General features: G+C 40.7%; 1 protein-coding gene and 1 long non-coding RNA gene across 2 annotated transcripts in view; one reads left to right on the forward strand and one right to left on the reverse strand.

Moving 5' to 3' along the window:
• The first annotated feature begins 4,196 nt into the window (after positions 1 to 4,196).
• Marcks (myristoylated alanine rich protein kinase C substrate) lies at positions 4,197 to 10,373 on the forward strand. The gene is made up of 2 exons (XM_046429930.2): positions 4,197 to 4,718; positions 6,554 to 10,373. Exons 1-2 carry the CDS (start codon positions 4,617 to 4,619, stop codon positions 7,448 to 7,450), a joined length of 999 nt encoding a protein of 332 aa, XP_046285886.1. The 5' UTR covers positions 4,197 to 4,616; the 3' UTR covers positions 7,451 to 10,373.
• A 1,224-nt stretch (positions 10,374 to 11,597) lies between these two features.
• LOC124083325 (uncharacterized) overlaps positions 11,598 to 16,684 on the reverse strand; it is a 33,822-nt gene continuing 28,735 nt past the window's right edge. The window contains exon 4 of the long non-coding RNA XR_006848696.2: positions 11,598 to 13,729. This is a non-coding gene — a long non-coding RNA (uncharacterized LOC124083325). The remainder of the gene's footprint in view (positions 13,730 to 16,684) is intronic.

The following is a 16,684-nucleotide window of genomic DNA, read 5'->3' on the forward strand; positions in this document are numbered from 1 at the left end:
AATTATACTACTGTATAGCACACCATGTTTTTTTCTTTCAGAGCACATATAACCTATAAACATATTTCTATTTGTGATCTTGTTGATTCTGTTGCCTTCCTGTCTTGCTAGGTTAGAAGCATTTGAGTAGTCTATGCTCTTTATTAATTCCCTCATCTTTTAAAATCTGTTCAAAGTATTTTCTTCTCTGGGAGGTGTTTTCTGACTGACAGAGATATTCTCTCACAACACTTATAGCCTTCTAACATTTCACATAATTTACTTATATTTATTAACTTGTTTTTCTCTTCATCTTAGAATGTATGCTCCATAAAGATTTCTTGTCTGTTTTGTTCATTGTTAAATCCCACTTGCCTATCATAGGATAAGAGTCCAATAAATATTTGTTGAACATGAGGGGTGGTGTCTGTTTTGCTTCCCACTACTCTAAGCTAATCAATTTCTGTAGAGTTGAAGGTCAGGTGATATAAAATCTACAATAAAATGAAGGATGGAGTAATAGGAATTGTAATGCATTCCACTGCCATATATAAATAAAAAACTTAATTAAAAAATACAAATTTTAAAAAAAGGTGAAGGATGGAGCACAGTGGGATCCCATGTATTGTGAATGCATGAATGCTGCATGAATGCTTGCAGATGAAAAAGGCATATTTAATTTAGAATCTAGAAAGTATTCCTATGAGGGTCCCCCCCCCCCAGGACCACCGTTTTCTTCACATTTTAAGAATTTTTAAGAAATAATAATACATGATGTAAGCTGAAGAGGAAAGACCATGTTCATATCAGTTCCTGGTATAAATTGATGACTAAACCCTCTTCCTGCCACTTATCAGGAGACTAATAAATAGTTTAGGAATGAATGCCTGACCTGTGGAGTAAATCTGTGCTATCAAGGGAAAGATAGGGGACAGCGCAGTGGTGGAAGGAGCCAGGACCTGGAATCATCCAAATGAGGGTGAGCTCTGTTCCCCGCTCTACCATCAGTGAAATCTGGCAACTTTCCTGGGCCTATTTCTTGATCTGGTAAATGAGAAAAAGAAGCCAGAGGATAGAGTTCATCTCAACTAGATGAGCTATGTCTAGTTGAGTAAGCTCCCTGAGACTAGGGACTGCCTCTGTCTTGTTCACTGGTATGAAAAACCCTAGATCGGAGTGTTCAGCACACAGTAGGCCTTCAGGATTTTATGAATTCTTTTCAAGTGGTAGCATTTTACAGAAAAATAAATTGTTTTACCAGAAAAAAAAAACGTATAGATTATTGGCATCTTAGAAATCTTCTAGTTAAGGGTAAAGAGAGAGTAAGACTAAAGAATAAATGATTGTTTCTTCCTAGTGAGTTGGTTACAGATGCCAATTTTATACTCTGACCTCTTGGGTTCTTTAATCATATTTATACAAACGCCTTTGGCGATTTACTTAAAACCTTTAACTCTGAAAGTGAGGACGCCAAACTCCTGAGATTCTTGTACTGTAATACAACTCCCTACCGGTTCAGGTCTCCTTGGCGTTCCTACCCTGCCAGCATGTAGTTCAGAAGAAGAGCGACCTCTTCCCATTTCTCAGCCCTCCTTCCCTCTCCCAGCCTCCGCCTCCGCCTCCACCTCCTTCCTCATCAGCGGAAGATCCTGGCCTGGCTCTGAGAAAGGTTGGGAGAAGGAGACCGGCGCTTAGCGCTCTTCCGCAGCACCCCCGCACCACTTCTCCAGGCCAGTTGCTGGCACCTATTGGCTTTCCAACTGCGCTGAAAATGCACTTTCATATCGAAAGCAAATCATCTTTCCTACTGTAAACAAGGGACCGCTGGTGAATCTGTGTGTTTACACTTGCTTTCATGTCCCCCACCCCCGGCTGCTGAGGGAATTGATTGGTTCGCTGGCACCCCTGACACTCGGGGAGGCCAAGCCCCCCCTCTCGCCCCTCCCGGACCCCGCCCCCTCGAGCGGCCATCTGCTTGGCAGTCTGTCCCCCAGTCTCTCACCCGGCCCCTTTTACCCCTTCATCACTCTGCCACCTCCTCTTCTCCCCACCGCCCTCATCCCCGGCGCCGGCTCCGCCTCTTCCCCCTCCCCCAGCCTCAGGCTCAAAATCTTCCCCGGCCGTTGCCCGGGAGACGAGCCGATACCAGGCAAATAGGCATTCGAGAAAGAAAAGGGGGGAAAGCTACTCGGCATCCTGGTAACAAAGGAGCAATAAAAGCAGCCCCCAAATGGGGACTGAGGACGCGTCTGGGATAAAATCCGAAAGCGAGCAAGCAATCACCCCAAATTAAAACGGAGAGGGGGGTGTGGAGAGGCAGGGGCACGTTTCGCGTAGTTGGGGTGGTGGGGGGCAGGCATGAGCAACCTTAAATGAGCATTTGGAAATCTCCTGGATGGTGGTGTTGGATCAGCCCAGTTGGCTTTTCAAGTTGGAACTCTGCTAATACACGGGATTCGCGTCCATCCTGGCGGCTGGGGACTTGGGCCAAGCCAGCAGGCTCCCTTAAGGGTGAAGATAACACGTTTGTTGGCAAGATGCATTTCTACGGAAACGTCTCTACATCTGTTCTTTGGAATACGACTTCGTGATTGAATAATACACCTAAAGGAACTGGACAGTGAGAAAATGAAGCTTCACCTAACGATGTTCAGTTTGGTTATTTTTTTTAAAGCAACACTTGAACAAAGACTTATTGGCTTGAACCAACTGTCCTTTTCACTCAGAGTGTGACCTATTTCCCTACAATGAGCAGAAAATAAAGCTGTTTGAGAATTCAGAGCCAGCATCCAGAGAAATGAACCATTCCCTCGACTGCTTCTCACTTCCATAAGGGAAAGATGATTCACATTACAGGATCACTAAATGTAAACGAGAATAGATGGTTTGGCTTTTTCCCGAGTAAAAATGTGGGTGGTAGAGGAATACGTATTAGGCTGTATCATAGAGCCCCACCTCCATCGCCCAGATACGTTAAATCAATGCCTTGTCTTTTACACACTAATAGCCTCTGGTACTTTGGTGGCACCGGGTGAGTGTAGAGGCCAAGGGAGGTATCCTGTTCGTACCATTATGAAGCTTTTCCTTTCTCTCAAGTTAGACTTGAAGCGTCCAAAGGTTTTTCTTAGGGTCTCTCAACATACAGGCAATTTCTTCTTAGAATTGTAATCCGGTTGTTTAGAATTTCATAGCTGCTGCCTGCCTCCATTCCTTTCAGGAGCACACTCGCTATCGTGTACACACACACACACACACACACACGCGTTCAAAAAGGAGAGTCCCTCTGATGTTGGCAGTAGGCTGAAAACGACCCATATTGACACGAGTAACAGCATCCCAACTGTGAATATAGATTCGTCTACTAGAGTCTGTGTCTCATCACAGAGGAAAATTAATTGTATCATTTCATACAATGATCATAATACAAGCATTTTCGATCTTCTGTAAATGTCCCTTAATTTATATGGTGAAAAGCCATCACGAATTGGGAATAGGCAGAGAGACGAATTTGATGAGCTCCGAAGGCCAATCTCAAAATATTTTATTTCATGCCAACGTGGGAGAGGGAAGGGAGTGTGTGGCTTCGGCTCTTTGCTGCTTTTGCATTTTCCACATCTGGCCTACAGACCTAATTCCAACTCGCGATTTCGTTTGGTGAAATTCGATAGCCGTGGTTTAAATACCTTTCAATGTGGGACGATTTAACAATTGCTGCTGTTAAAAAAAACAAACCCTGAGCGCTATCTGTGAAACCCATATGGAACGCGGAGAAGGAAAACATGCTGCAAACACACAAACGCTACCCATTGTCTTTAACACTCTCACACACATACATATACATAAACACACGGGAAAGATGGGGGAGGGGAGCAAGTGGAGAGAGACAGACACGGATATAGACCGACAAGAGTCAGTGCGAGTCAAGTTAACGCTTTCTCCGCCTCCATCCACAAGTACCCCCCTCCCGCGTTAATTAATTCCAAACAAAGCAAGCCAATCAAGGGATGCATTATTATTTTCAAGCAGAGGGAGGCAAGAGGCATGTATTTTTTAATTGATTTATTTATTTGGAGGACATTAATTCTCTGTCTGAAGCTGATTTTCAAACCGTTTGCAAAGCGCGGCTCCATTGTTCGCTGGGCGCACAGGCCCCGCCCCCTGCTTTGTGTGCGGCGCGCGGATTGGCCGGCGCGCGCGGGGGCCGCGTCAGCGCCCGCGAGCCCATTCATCTGTGCACTTGGGCGTTGGACCCCGCATCTTATTAGCAACCAGGGAGATTTCTCCATTTTCCTCTTGTCTACAGTGCGGCTACAAATCTGGGATTTTTTTTTTATTACTTCTTTAAAAAAAAAAAACTACACTTGGGCTCCTTTTTTTGTGTGCTCGACTTTTCCACCTTTTTCCCTCCCTCCTGCGCTGCTGCTTTTTGATCTCTTCGACTAAAATTTTTTTATCGGAGTGTATTTAATCGGTTCTGTTCTGTCCTCACCACCCCACCCCCTCCCTCCGGTGTGTGTGCTGCCACTGCCGTTGCCGCTGCTGCCGCCGCTGTTGCTGCTCGCCCCGTCGTTACACCAACCCAAGGCTCTTTGTTTCCCCTCTTGGATCTGTTGAGTTTCTTTGTTGAAGAAGCCAGCATGGGTGCCCAGTTCTCCAAGACCGCAGCGAAGGGAGAAGCCGCCGCGGAGAGGCCCGGGGAGGCGGCTGTGGCCTCCTCGCCTTCCAAAGCGAATGGGCAGGTAAATTCTACCTGTAGTTCTGGTCATTTCTTTGGTGTCTTTCTCTAGTCTCGAAGCTTCCCTTCCTTCTGTTCGCGCCAGGGGCGCATTCGGTGAAGAAGAGCGTGGCCGGATTCTAGTCTGAAAGTTGAATGGAAAAGGATAGCCTAAATTGTCAATTTTTCATGGAGGGGTACCTCCACCCCCTACCCCAAAGAAGTGGTTCCGGAGAATCCTGGCGCATTCTTGAGTAGACGGGAGAAAAAGAGTGATAAATCGTCTAAAATGGCGTGGTTTGGAGAATGGCAGAACGTGACTAGCTAGATGTTCCCCCTTAAGCCAGGGTGCATTTGTATTTGGGGGCACAATGGTTTTTGGGTAGCCTTCGTGTTTGTTGTTGAGACTGGGTCGCCTTCGAGATATCTGAACTGGTGGTGTGTGTGTGTGTGTGTGTGTGTGTGTGTGAGAGAGAGAGAGAGAGAGAGAGAGAGAGAGAGAGAGAGAGGGAGGGAGAAGGGGGTAAACGTAAATGGGGATGGCGTTGGGAAAAGGCAAAAAGGCAAGGGCTGTCTTATTGTATGTCGAGCGGTGTGCCCTGGGTTCTAGGAAAGGTGGCTGGCTGAACTGGACAGAAGGCTTTCGGTATATTTCGGTAGGGCTTTCCCACTGTCTGAATCTTATTTGTAGCTGTCTGTGGAATTACACACCCATTTGACTTCTAAAGGCAATCCCTGGGGTGGGAACCTTCGGCGGATCTTTTGAGAAGCTCTCCAGATGGTTTTTGCGTTTCGGTTAGGGTTGTTCGTGTGCGTGGCGCTTCGGCCACCAGCGAGGGGCCGCCCCAGCGCTGCCCGAACCCAAGCAGCTAGCCACAGTTGGGTGGGCGCTAGAGGTCGGCCATGGGTGGCTGCTTCACAAACACTGGGCACCCACCACGCCTCTTTTCCTAGAGCGGAGACCGTGTTGCTTCGCCTGGGCTAATCTACTGGGGTAAGACAGACTCTGCCAGTTGCTTCAAAACCCGTTAAAAATGCAAAATGAACTGCCCCGGCTTTGCCGAATCAGGGGCGAAGGTGGTTTTGGAAGCACAAGCGAGACCTCAGAAATAATGGGTTTTCCCCATCCTTGTGGGTTTGAACCCGACCGAGAGGCTGGGAAGCCACCTGAGCTTTGTTTGCGGACTCTTCGGGTAGCAAGATCCCAGCTCGGGGGCGCCTTGGCCTGCGGGCAGGGCCCGGCTGGGCAGGGCGGGGTGGCCAAGCGGCCCCGCCCCTCTTCGCTCGCCTGCGCCCAGCTCTGCGAGATGGAAGCGCAGCGCCCTCTGCGGGTCTCAAGGCCAAGGGCGCATGCAGTGCCTTAAGTGCGCAGAGCGGGCGCTCCTGGCTGGAGTGCTGTGATCCCCCGGGGCATTCTCAGTGTTTTGACGAGGCCTCTAGGGTTTAGGGAGAAAAGCGGATGTGTGACCTAGGCACAGACCACCAGCTAGGGCTGTGTGCCTTCTTTCAAAGGGCATTTGCTGTATCCAGTATTACTGGCTCCTTTTCCAAAGCCCGTGAGGCAAGGGCTGGAAGACTTATCCATTGCCTTCCACATTTCGGGTTCGGTCCTTAGGACATCTACTGGATGTGGAGGCTCTTGCTGTGCCTTTTGGGCTTCCCAAACGTCGCTGCCCCATTTGTTCATCCAGGGGGCTCTTGGCTGGGCCCCAACCCTTCCTCCCCACAACTGCGGGACCGAGGGATTCTGGACCCTGAGATGCCTTAGGGAATCTGGTCTCTCTGGCCCCTGGGGTGGGGGAAGGAACAGCGGTTTGCCCGGGCCGCATCTGTGACGCTCCCACTTTCTCTGCCCCGCAGGAGAATGGCCACGTGAAAGTAAACGGGGACGCTTCGCCCGCGGCCGCCGAGCCGGGCGCCAAGGAGGAGCTGCAGGCCAATGGCAGCGCTCCCGCCGCCGACAAGGAGGAGCCCGCGGCCGCCGGGAGCGGGGCTGCGTCCCCTGCCTCGGCCGAGAAAGATGAGCCCGCCGCCGCCGCCGCCCCCGAGCCCGGGGCTGGCCCTGTGGAGAAGGAGGCCGCCGCCGAAGGCGAGGTCGCGGAGCCAGGCTCGCCCACGGCCGCCGAGGGGGAGGCTGCATCGGCCGCCTCCTCGACGTCTTCGCCCAAGGCCGAGGACGGGGCCACACCCTCGCCCAGCAACGAGACCCCGAAAAAAAAAAAGAAGCGCTTTTCCTTCAAGAAGTCTTTCAAGCTGAGTGGCTTCTCCTTCAAGAAGAACAAGAAGGAGGCGGGAGAGGGCGGTGAGGCCGAGGGCGCTGCCAGTGCCACCGCGGAGGGCGGCAAGGACGAGGCCGCCGGGGGCGCCGCTGCCGCCGCTGAGGCGGGGGCGGCCCCCGGGGAGCAGGCGGTGGCGCCAAGTGAGGAGGCAGCCGCGGGCGAGGAGGGGGCGGCAGGTGGCGACCCGCAGGAGGCCAAGCCCGAGGAGGCCGCCGTCGCGCCAGAGAAGCCAGCCGCCTGCGAGGAGCCCAAGACCGCAGAGGAGCCCAAGGCCGCAGAGAAGGTGGAGGAGGCCGGGGCCAGCGCCGCCGCCTGTGAGGCGCCCTCCGCCGCGGGGTCTGGCGCGCCCCCTGAGCAGGAGGTGGCCTCCGCAGAGGAGCCCGCGGCCGCCTGCGCCTCTTCTGCCTGCGCAGCCCCATCACAGGAGGCGCAGCCCGAGTGCAGTCCAGAAGCGCCCCCAACAGAGGCGGCAGAGTAAAAGGGCCAGAGGTTATGAGATAATCGAAGAACTTTTCTCCCCCGTTTGTTTGTTGGAGTGGTGCCAGGTACTGGTTTTGGAGAACTTGTCTACAACCAGGGATTGATTTTAAAGATGTTTTTTCTTTTCTTTTTCTTTTCGTCTTCCTTTTTTTTTTTTTTTTGACTTTTTTTAGCAGTAATTTTTTTTCCCCCTTTCCCCACAGATCCCATCTCAAATCATTCTGTTACCACCATTCCAACTGGTCGAGGAGAGCTTAAAACACCTTCCTCTGCCTTGTTTTTTTTTTCTTTTTTTTTTTTTTTTTTTTTTTTTTGCATCAGTATTAATGTTTTTTGCATACTTTGCATCTTTATTCAAAAATGTAAACTTTCTTTGTCAACCTATGGACATGCCCATATATGAAGGAGATGGGTGGGTCAAAAAGGGATATCAAATGAAGTGATTAGGGGCCACAATAAAGAAAATGAAGTGGTGCATAACATTGCCAAGATAATGTGCCACTAGAAATGATGGTGTAGAGGCTTAGTCTTTTTTTTTTTTTTTTTTTTAAAGAAAAGTTATTACGATGTATTTTGTGAGGCAGGTTTACAACACTACAAGTCTTGAGTAAGAAGGAAAGAAAAAAAAAAAAAAAACACCAATACCCAGATTTTAAAAAAAGATCATAGTCTTAGGAGTTCATTTAAACCATAGGAACTTTTCACTTATCTCATGTTAGCTGTACCAGTCAGTGATTAAGTAGAACTACAAGTTGTATAGGCTTTATTGTTTATTGCTGGTTTATGACCTTAATAAAGTGTAATTATGTATTACCAGCAGGGTGTTTTTAACTGTGACTATTGTATAAAAACAAATCTTGATATCCAGAAGCACATGAAGTTTGCAACTTTTCACCCTGCCCATTTTTGTAAAACTGCAGTCATCTTGGACCTTTTAATCACAAATTTTAAACTCAACCAAGCTGTGATAAGTGGAATGGTTACTGTTTATACTGTGGTATGGTTTTGATTACAGCAGACAATGCTTTCTTTTCCAGTTGTCTTTGAGAATAAAGGAAAAAAAAAAAAACTTCAGATGCAATGGTTTTGTGTAGCATCTTGTCTATCATGTTTTGTAAATACTGGAGAAGCTTTGACCAATTTGACTTAGAGATGGAATGTAACTTTGCTTACAAAAATTGCTATTAAACTCCTGCTTAAGGTGTTCTAATTTTCTGTGAGCACACTAAAAGCGAAAAATAAATGTGAATAAAATGTACAAATTTGTTGTGTTTCTTTATGTTCTGATAATACTGAGACTTCTAGGTCTTAGGTTAATTTTTAAAAAGATCTTGCATGCTATCAAGAGTAAATTTGGTTGTGATTTTTAATCTGAAGTTTTTCAAGCTCTGAAATCCATAATCAGCAGTGTCTGATTACATATATAGGAAGATCTTATAACATTCCATGTTCAATCTGTTACCACTTATCTGCATTTAGTTTTCATTTAAAAATTGAACATAACTTTTTATTGTAGCTATATAGCATGTCAGATTAAGTCACTTAGAACAAAAGTGGTGTGACCCTAAGACTATTAAATGTCTTATGAGAATATTTCATAAAATAATTTTCTTGTCATACAGGTCCAGAAACTTAAATTTTATAAAATGAGTGAGAGTCTATTGAATCTGAACCACAGATGGGTCATGAAAAGTGGCCAAATGTGTTTTAAAAGTTGATGGTGTATTACCTGCCATTGTAATTGCTTAGCAGTTGGCTAATTTCCAAATTATTGCTTAGATTATGTTATACCTTAAGAAAACAGACTTATGTAATGAAGTTATGGTGTCAGATGGACAACCTTGTCAGTTTATGGGCCTTTAGCATAGTTGCAACCATTTTTTATTTTAATGAAAGTATATTAGCAGCTTATTATTCAAAAGAAATGATAAATACTCTTATGTATTAATCCTTCCTAGTTTACCTCTCTGCTCTTTAGCACTCCATAACTGGATATTTTTGTTCACTGGATGCTATATCGAATTTAATTTTAATATTTATCAAATACCATTGCTTTTTAAAATGCATAATTGTTCATGCGCAGCTGTTTTGCTGTTTTTGAGCAACTTGCAATGGTAGGGTTCATGAAAAACCAGTGAACTGCAATTGTAACACCTGAATGCCAAAATCTTACTAGGAAAATTAACAAATTAGCTTTTTGATATGCTCTTTTAATTGGAATAATGGGTCAAAAATAATGGTTCATGACTTCTCTGTACTAAACACCCTCCCTACTAATAAAGTCAAGTAACATTTGGAAGGGTGTGTATTTTTAGAATTTCTTGATCTTGGAGGATGTTTGTAAGTTAAAAATCAAATCTGGTAACCAAAGGACTGATTTATGGGTCTTTCCCACCTTAACTAACATTTTTGCAAATACCTAGTTGGCCAAGTACAGTGCCTGGCATGTAGTAGGGCTCAGTTAAAAAAAAAAAAAAAACTCCCAAAGTGAGTTGTGAAAAATACTGTGTAGAAAACTATTATAAATTGCTAGTTTTGTTCTTTTAACCGCTGGGATTTATTAAGATGCATTATTTTGATTTTAATCACTGCCTATACACTTTGGGTGGTATTGAGGGAGTGATGGATTTTCCTCCAAGTTATTAAATGAAATTTGACATATCTTTTCATCCAAAGTTTTGTACATCATGTTGTTTTCTAATGGAAAAATGTTAATAATGGCTTTTTTGTACTACTAAAAATAGCTTTGAGATTAAGGAAAAATAAATAATTCTTGTACAGTTCAGTATTGTCTATTAAATCTGTATTGGCAGTATGTATAATGGCATTTGCTGTGGTTATAAAATACTTCCTCTGGATTATAATAATCATTTGGTCCAATTCCTATTGCTTGTAAAATAAAGTTTTACCAGTTGATATTATCAAGCCTGCTAAAATAGGATTTTTTACAAAGCTTATTTTCAAACATAAGTTTTTAGAGAAAAGTTTAAAACTTTAGGTATTAAAAGGTTTACTATTATTCAGCTGATAGGATTTAGAGGATATGTTTTGATATTGTACTTGAATATAAAATTATTATACATTGAAGATGATTTATTTGCCCATAGGTCAATTTTAGTTATAGAACTTGATAACTGACAAATGCTGCAATTCATGTATGTTTTTTCATCATATGAATTAGAAACAAACAATAGAACTTTGCAATTTAGCTTAAGGATTTAGGGTAAGGTGCTCTTCGAACTCCTAATTTAGATAGATTCTTGAATAGCAAGTGGAAAGGTAGTGTAATTTAATATAGTCCAAGTTTTAACTTTAAAAATCAGTTAAGTAATAGACTATTAGCCTCTGCCTTCCCTTTAATCATTCACTGGGAACACTGAGCATTTTTTTTCCCTTTCCATTTCCCAGGTATATGAAAGTATTTAAAGCAAGGTGTAGCAAACAGAATTTTAAAATGCTTTTCATCATAACTCTCCCAGTCCCTGTTGAGATTATAATTTGAGCACTCCTTTAAATTATGCCCAAGAATGCCATTCTGAAAATGGAAATAAATACTTTAAAAGGCTAGGTGTGAATTTCAATAAATTTGTGTTAAGGTTTTCTTTGTGTTTTTGATGTTTAAAAAAGTATTAAATAGGATTGTAGTTGACCAAAACTAAAGGGATTCTGTTTTTTTTCTAGTAATATAGCAATTACAAATGAATTACATATAAGAAACAAACGTCATGGCTACATATTTGTATTTTTTTTTAAGTTAAACGTAGGACAAGGTGAAATTGAGATAATTTTTTTGTCTAGAATATATTCAACCAAAGAGGCACTTTGAAATCCCTGTTTCTAAGACACACATGGAAATACATTTTATTGTTTATAATTACGACTTTCATGGAAACGAAATCATAATCATTCCTAGTTTGATCTGCCTAATACATAGAGATAATGATTTTCTAGAAGTCAGACCTTTCCTTCACAGATGAAGATTTGACATCATTTGAAAAAAAAAAAAACTTTCTATGTAGTAAATATGTTTTTTCTTTTAATATTTTTTTTAGTTGTAGATGGACACAATACCTTTATTTTATTTTTATGTGGTACTGAGGATCAAACTCGGTACCTCACATGTGCTAGGCAAGTGCTCTACCACTGAGTTATAATCCCAGCTCATAGTAAAGATTTCTTTTAAGATTTTCTAAGAATATTTTGAATCTTGGAAGCATCAACTACGATTTGAGTAGTTTGAATTTATGAGTAAAGTTTTCAAGAAAGCTCTCGGGGAAAACTCAATTGCGGTATATAAATTGTGTTTCATCCTAGGGGGGAAAAAAGTACAATACTTTATAAACTTGTAATGGAAATGTGAACAAAACACCTTTTATTCTCATTTGTTGGGATTTGAATTTTAATGTTCAAAAATAAAACGTGTAACACTTTATATAATTGGGTGTAATTAAAGGTTCTAACTCCACATCACAAACATAACAACCATCTTCTATCAAAATATGAGTGTTCTATATAATCATCTTGTTTCCTTGGAGCTTTAAATGAAAAATACAGAACTGAGTGGTATGGTATATCCTTAGAAATACAAGGAGGAAAAAGAAGTAAAATCATTTTTCATAGTTAACTATTTAAATCTGAAGGATTCAGTTTAAAGATAATGTCAAGACAGCTGAATTAGTGTTTGCCTTGAGTTTATATTATGCTTAGTAATGATGTAATAATGTGTGGAAAACATATTTAAGTGAGGGGCAAGACCTTTAGCATTACACATTCTTTCAGTATTTTGCTTTCTCTGTGGTCAGTGACTGACACTTTTTAAATAGGTTATGACACTTTCTTGACTATAAGTCTTTCCCTCCTCTTCCTCACATGTCCTTCCTCCAGCTCAGTGCTCCAAAAAGGAAATGCAACCACCCCAAACTGCCCATGTGGAAACTAAACAAAGATACTGCTTCAGGAATTGTTTGGAAGGATATGTAGAATGTAAAGTTATTGTTCAGAGATTCTTTGTTGACTTTTGAAGACAATTTAGCAGGAGGCAAAAAAATCAAGGATGTTAAGAATAAGACTTAATTGCAAGGAGTCTTCAAATTTGACTCCAAAGACAATTTCTTTCTTATTTTACTGGCTTAACTTTGTTTTTGAAACTGGTATTTTTCATTATTTGTTTTCTTAGCAATTCCCAAAGATTATATTGATGATCTTGGAAACTGGCATAGAAAGATGTAGATGATGGACGAAACTGAAAGGTTTAAGGTTTTTAATTCTGCAAGTTTTGAATCACTGACCTGCCAACTAAGAACCATAGATCATTTGTATTCAAAGGTTCTGCATCTGCAGATTCAACGAATTGTAGATTTAAAATACTCAGAAAAAAATTATTTCTGTATGGAATATGTATGGACTTTTTTCTTGCTGTCATTCCCTAAACAATACAGTATAATAACTATTTACATAGGATCTATCCTGTATTAGGCATTATAAGTAACTTATAGATGATTTAATATATATAGGAGTATATATGTAGGTTACATGCAAATACTATTCCATTTTATGTTAGGAATTTCAGCATCCTCAGATTTTGTTATTTGTGTTGGGAGGATCACATATAAGTGTTGGTACATCTCTATAAATTTTGGTTGGGATTTTATGCCTAGATATCTTCCATTACAGACAACTTTAATGAAATTAATCTACCTCTACACTGTAGTATAATGATAGTTAAATATCATCAAAATATATTAGTATAACATCTTACTCCATGTACTGAGAACAATGTCTGGAATGTATAGGCATGAGGAAACCCAGCAACCACTTGCCACCAAAGACTTATGTGTTAGCACATAGCAAAGCAGCACTCTAAATAGAACATGCTGGTCAACAAACAATACCAATTAACCTATCAAAATATTAAAATTTCTATCATCAAGTAAGTGTCACAGAAATTGGCGATGTTTAAAATAATTGTACTAAAAAAAAATTAAAAAAAAAAGATTCAAGGAAGATACTCGTTATAGAGCCCAGAGTCTTATATGGCAAAATTAACTGTCATTTTTGTATAAAGACATTTTAAGAAGGTTGAATTTAAGTGCTCATAGGATAACATTTCCTTCTAAGTAAATTACCAACTATAGCAACTTATTTTAGCGTTTTTAGTAAGTTTGCAAGTATCAGATGAACAATAGTCTAAAATAGCATTTGAGGGCTGGGGTTGTGGCTCAGTGGTAGCGCACTTGCCTGGCATGCATGAGGCAATGGGTTCGATTCTCAGCACCATCTACAAATAAATAAAATAAAGATCCATCAATAACTTTAAATAAATAAATAAAATAGCATTTGAAAGGAATTGAGGGCAACTGGCGAGATTATAAAGAAAAAGGAGTTTATGGACTTGGTCAGGTCATATAAAATATTAATTATTAACTGGAAAAATCAATTATCCAAGCAGTGTCATTTTCATCTAGTCTCTGAGGCATTATCTAGTTCATTAATTGGACTGAACTAGTACAGTGAATATCTGTCCTTTTCTCTTATGCTACCTGATGTTTTATAAACATAAGTTACTACCAGGAAGTTGGAAATTTTTAAAATTCGGATAATAACGCTAGTTTTTAAAACGTTTTTGGTGGATAGCTTGTAAATTTAAATTTTTCATGTAGTCTTGAAACAAACAATGGCTTGTTACATACTATAAATGTACCTAAAAGAATTTCACCTGTATATATGTACACATAAATATAACATATATCAGTACATAACAATCAAAAATAATTAAAGGAGTGAAAGAAAGACTGAGAGAAGAAAAGAGAGCAGGAGAAGGAAAGAAAAAGGGAGGGGGAATGGGGACTTAAATCAAATTCCTTGTATGTATTATTTTGTCAAAAAGAACCCAAATACTATAATGCTCTAAAAATATTTCATATGGTCTAGAAATGATTTTTTTTTGTTCAGATCAAGAAAACTGTTAATAGAATCAATTTTTCAAAAAGCATGCTTCGTCCCTATTTTTTTGGAAGGTGGGGATGGAGGGGGTGGATCAGGAATCATACCGTCTACCACTGAGCTACATTACCAGTCCTTTTCAATTTTTAGACAGGGTCTGTAAATTACTAAGATTGGTCTTGAAATTGTAATTCTCCTGCTTCACTCAGCCTCCTGAGTGACTGGAATTATAGGTGTGTGCCACAACCAGGTCCAGCTTCCTACCTCTTATTGTCCTGAACTCTAATTTTGTTACCCAAAGTATATTTGTAAGTTATCTATACAAATTGGGAGTTAATAGGCATGTTTGCTTTCCATTATTAATGTTTGAATTTTTAAAAATAAAAATTTTCTCTATTTTCAACTTTATGATTTTTCCCACTGGCTGCATTAACTCTTTGGAAAATATTAACATATTTTCTGAATAACTTTTAAATTACAAAGGACAGTAGTTGAATGAAATTTTAGATTTGGTTACATTTATAACCAAAAGTTGATTCTCTAAAATTCTTTGTGTGAATGTTTTTAATTTTTGTTTGTTTGTTTTTGTTTTAACCACTGATTAATCTTTTATAACAGAATTGCAATAGTAACCATTATGGACATCTGATCTACAATAAAGAAGAAAATTGGCAAAATAAACTTTTTTTTTCTTTTTTTGTCCCTCTGCAGGTCTCATTCCTAAGCCTTGTATTTGTAATGTTTTTTCTCCCAAAAAGGGTATGAGAATGAAATAGTAGATTAGATATTCAAGTGCTGGAATCAAAGGGACTTGGCTCTGTCATATGCAAACTTTTGTAATATTAGATATTTTACTCTATCCACTTGAGCCTCAGCTCTATTGCCTTTAAAATTGGATACAAAAAGAGTACCCAAGCCAGGCACCCTGGCCCATGCATGTATTCCCAGTAGCTTGGGAGGCTGAGACAGGAGAATCACAAAGTCAAAGCCAGTGTCAGCGAAAGTGAGGTGCTAAGCAACTCAGTGAGACCCTGTCTCTAAATAAAATACAAAATAGGGCTGTGATGTGGCTCAGTGGTTGCCTGAATTCAATCCCCAGTACCCCTTCCAAAAAAGAGTACCCAATACTTCTAGTAAATAGGTACCCAAGTAGTACCTGTTACTGAGGTCACTAGAAAGATGCTAGGTCTAGTTCTGGTATCTGGGAATTATTCAGTGAATGTTTGCTATTATTACTCATTCCATAGCTGCTATAATGTGCATTTTTGGTTGAACATTGAACTAAAACTTGAATCTACCTTAGACAGATACTTGAAATAATTTGCAATACATTTTAATTAATATGTTCTAGATAAAGATACTAAAACAAAGCCTGTTATGTTTCATCTGTAATCCCAGTGACAAGGGAGGGTTAGTTAGGAAGATCACAAGTTCAAGGACAGCTTGGGTAATTCGGTGAGATCTTGTCTCAAAATAAAAAAGGGTTAGTTATAGCTCAGGAATAGAGTCTCGCTGGATTCAATCCCCAGTACTGCCAAGGGGGGGAAAGCAAAAAACAATTTTAAACCAAAAACCAGATTTTTTTTTTTAAGAGAGAGAGAGAGAGAGAGAGAGAGAGAGAATTTTTTAATATTTTATCTTTTTTTTTAGTTTTTGGCGGACACAACATCTTTCTTTGTATGTGGTGCTGAGGATCAAACCCGGGCCGCACGCATGCCAGGCGAGCGCGCTACCACTTGAGCCACATCCCCAGCCCCCAAAACCAGATTTCTAATTGATATTTTATTTCATACTTCATTTGCTTTTAATTAATTTTTTATTGTTGCATTATAATTATACCCTGAATTCAATCCCCAGTACCCTAACAGTGAGATTCATTGTGGCATATAGGCTATAACTTCATTGTTTTTTAGCAAACACTATGGAATATCTATTATGTTCTAGGGAATGAACTTGGATCTAGGAACATGAGGGTGAATATGTCCATGCTCAAAATTTGTTTTGGTGGGAAAATCACTCAAGTTAAAAATAATTCCAATATTATCAATGATAAATTTATAATGTCAATTTTAATAGGCCAACTCATTCAATTGTCTTTATAGTATGGATTATATAGAAGTGATGAAATCAGTTGAATATTATAAAAGTAGTATTTAACATACCTTGTAAAGTTTCATATAGCAAGTTTATTCTTCAATAACATTTAAGAAACAATTATCAGGAAAAAATAAAGAGGGGAATGTTTAGATTATCTGTTGTCATTTTATAAACCACCTGTGCTCTAAAACAA

This window comes from Marmota monax, unplaced genomic scaffold (genome assembly GCF_021218885.2).
Source record: "Marmota monax isolate L192 unplaced genomic scaffold, Marmota_monax_Labrador192_F-V1.1 WCK01_AAM20220418_F8-fsc00276, whole genome shotgun sequence".
Taxonomy (NCBI): Eukaryota; Metazoa; Chordata; class Mammalia; order Rodentia; family Sciuridae; genus Marmota; species Marmota monax.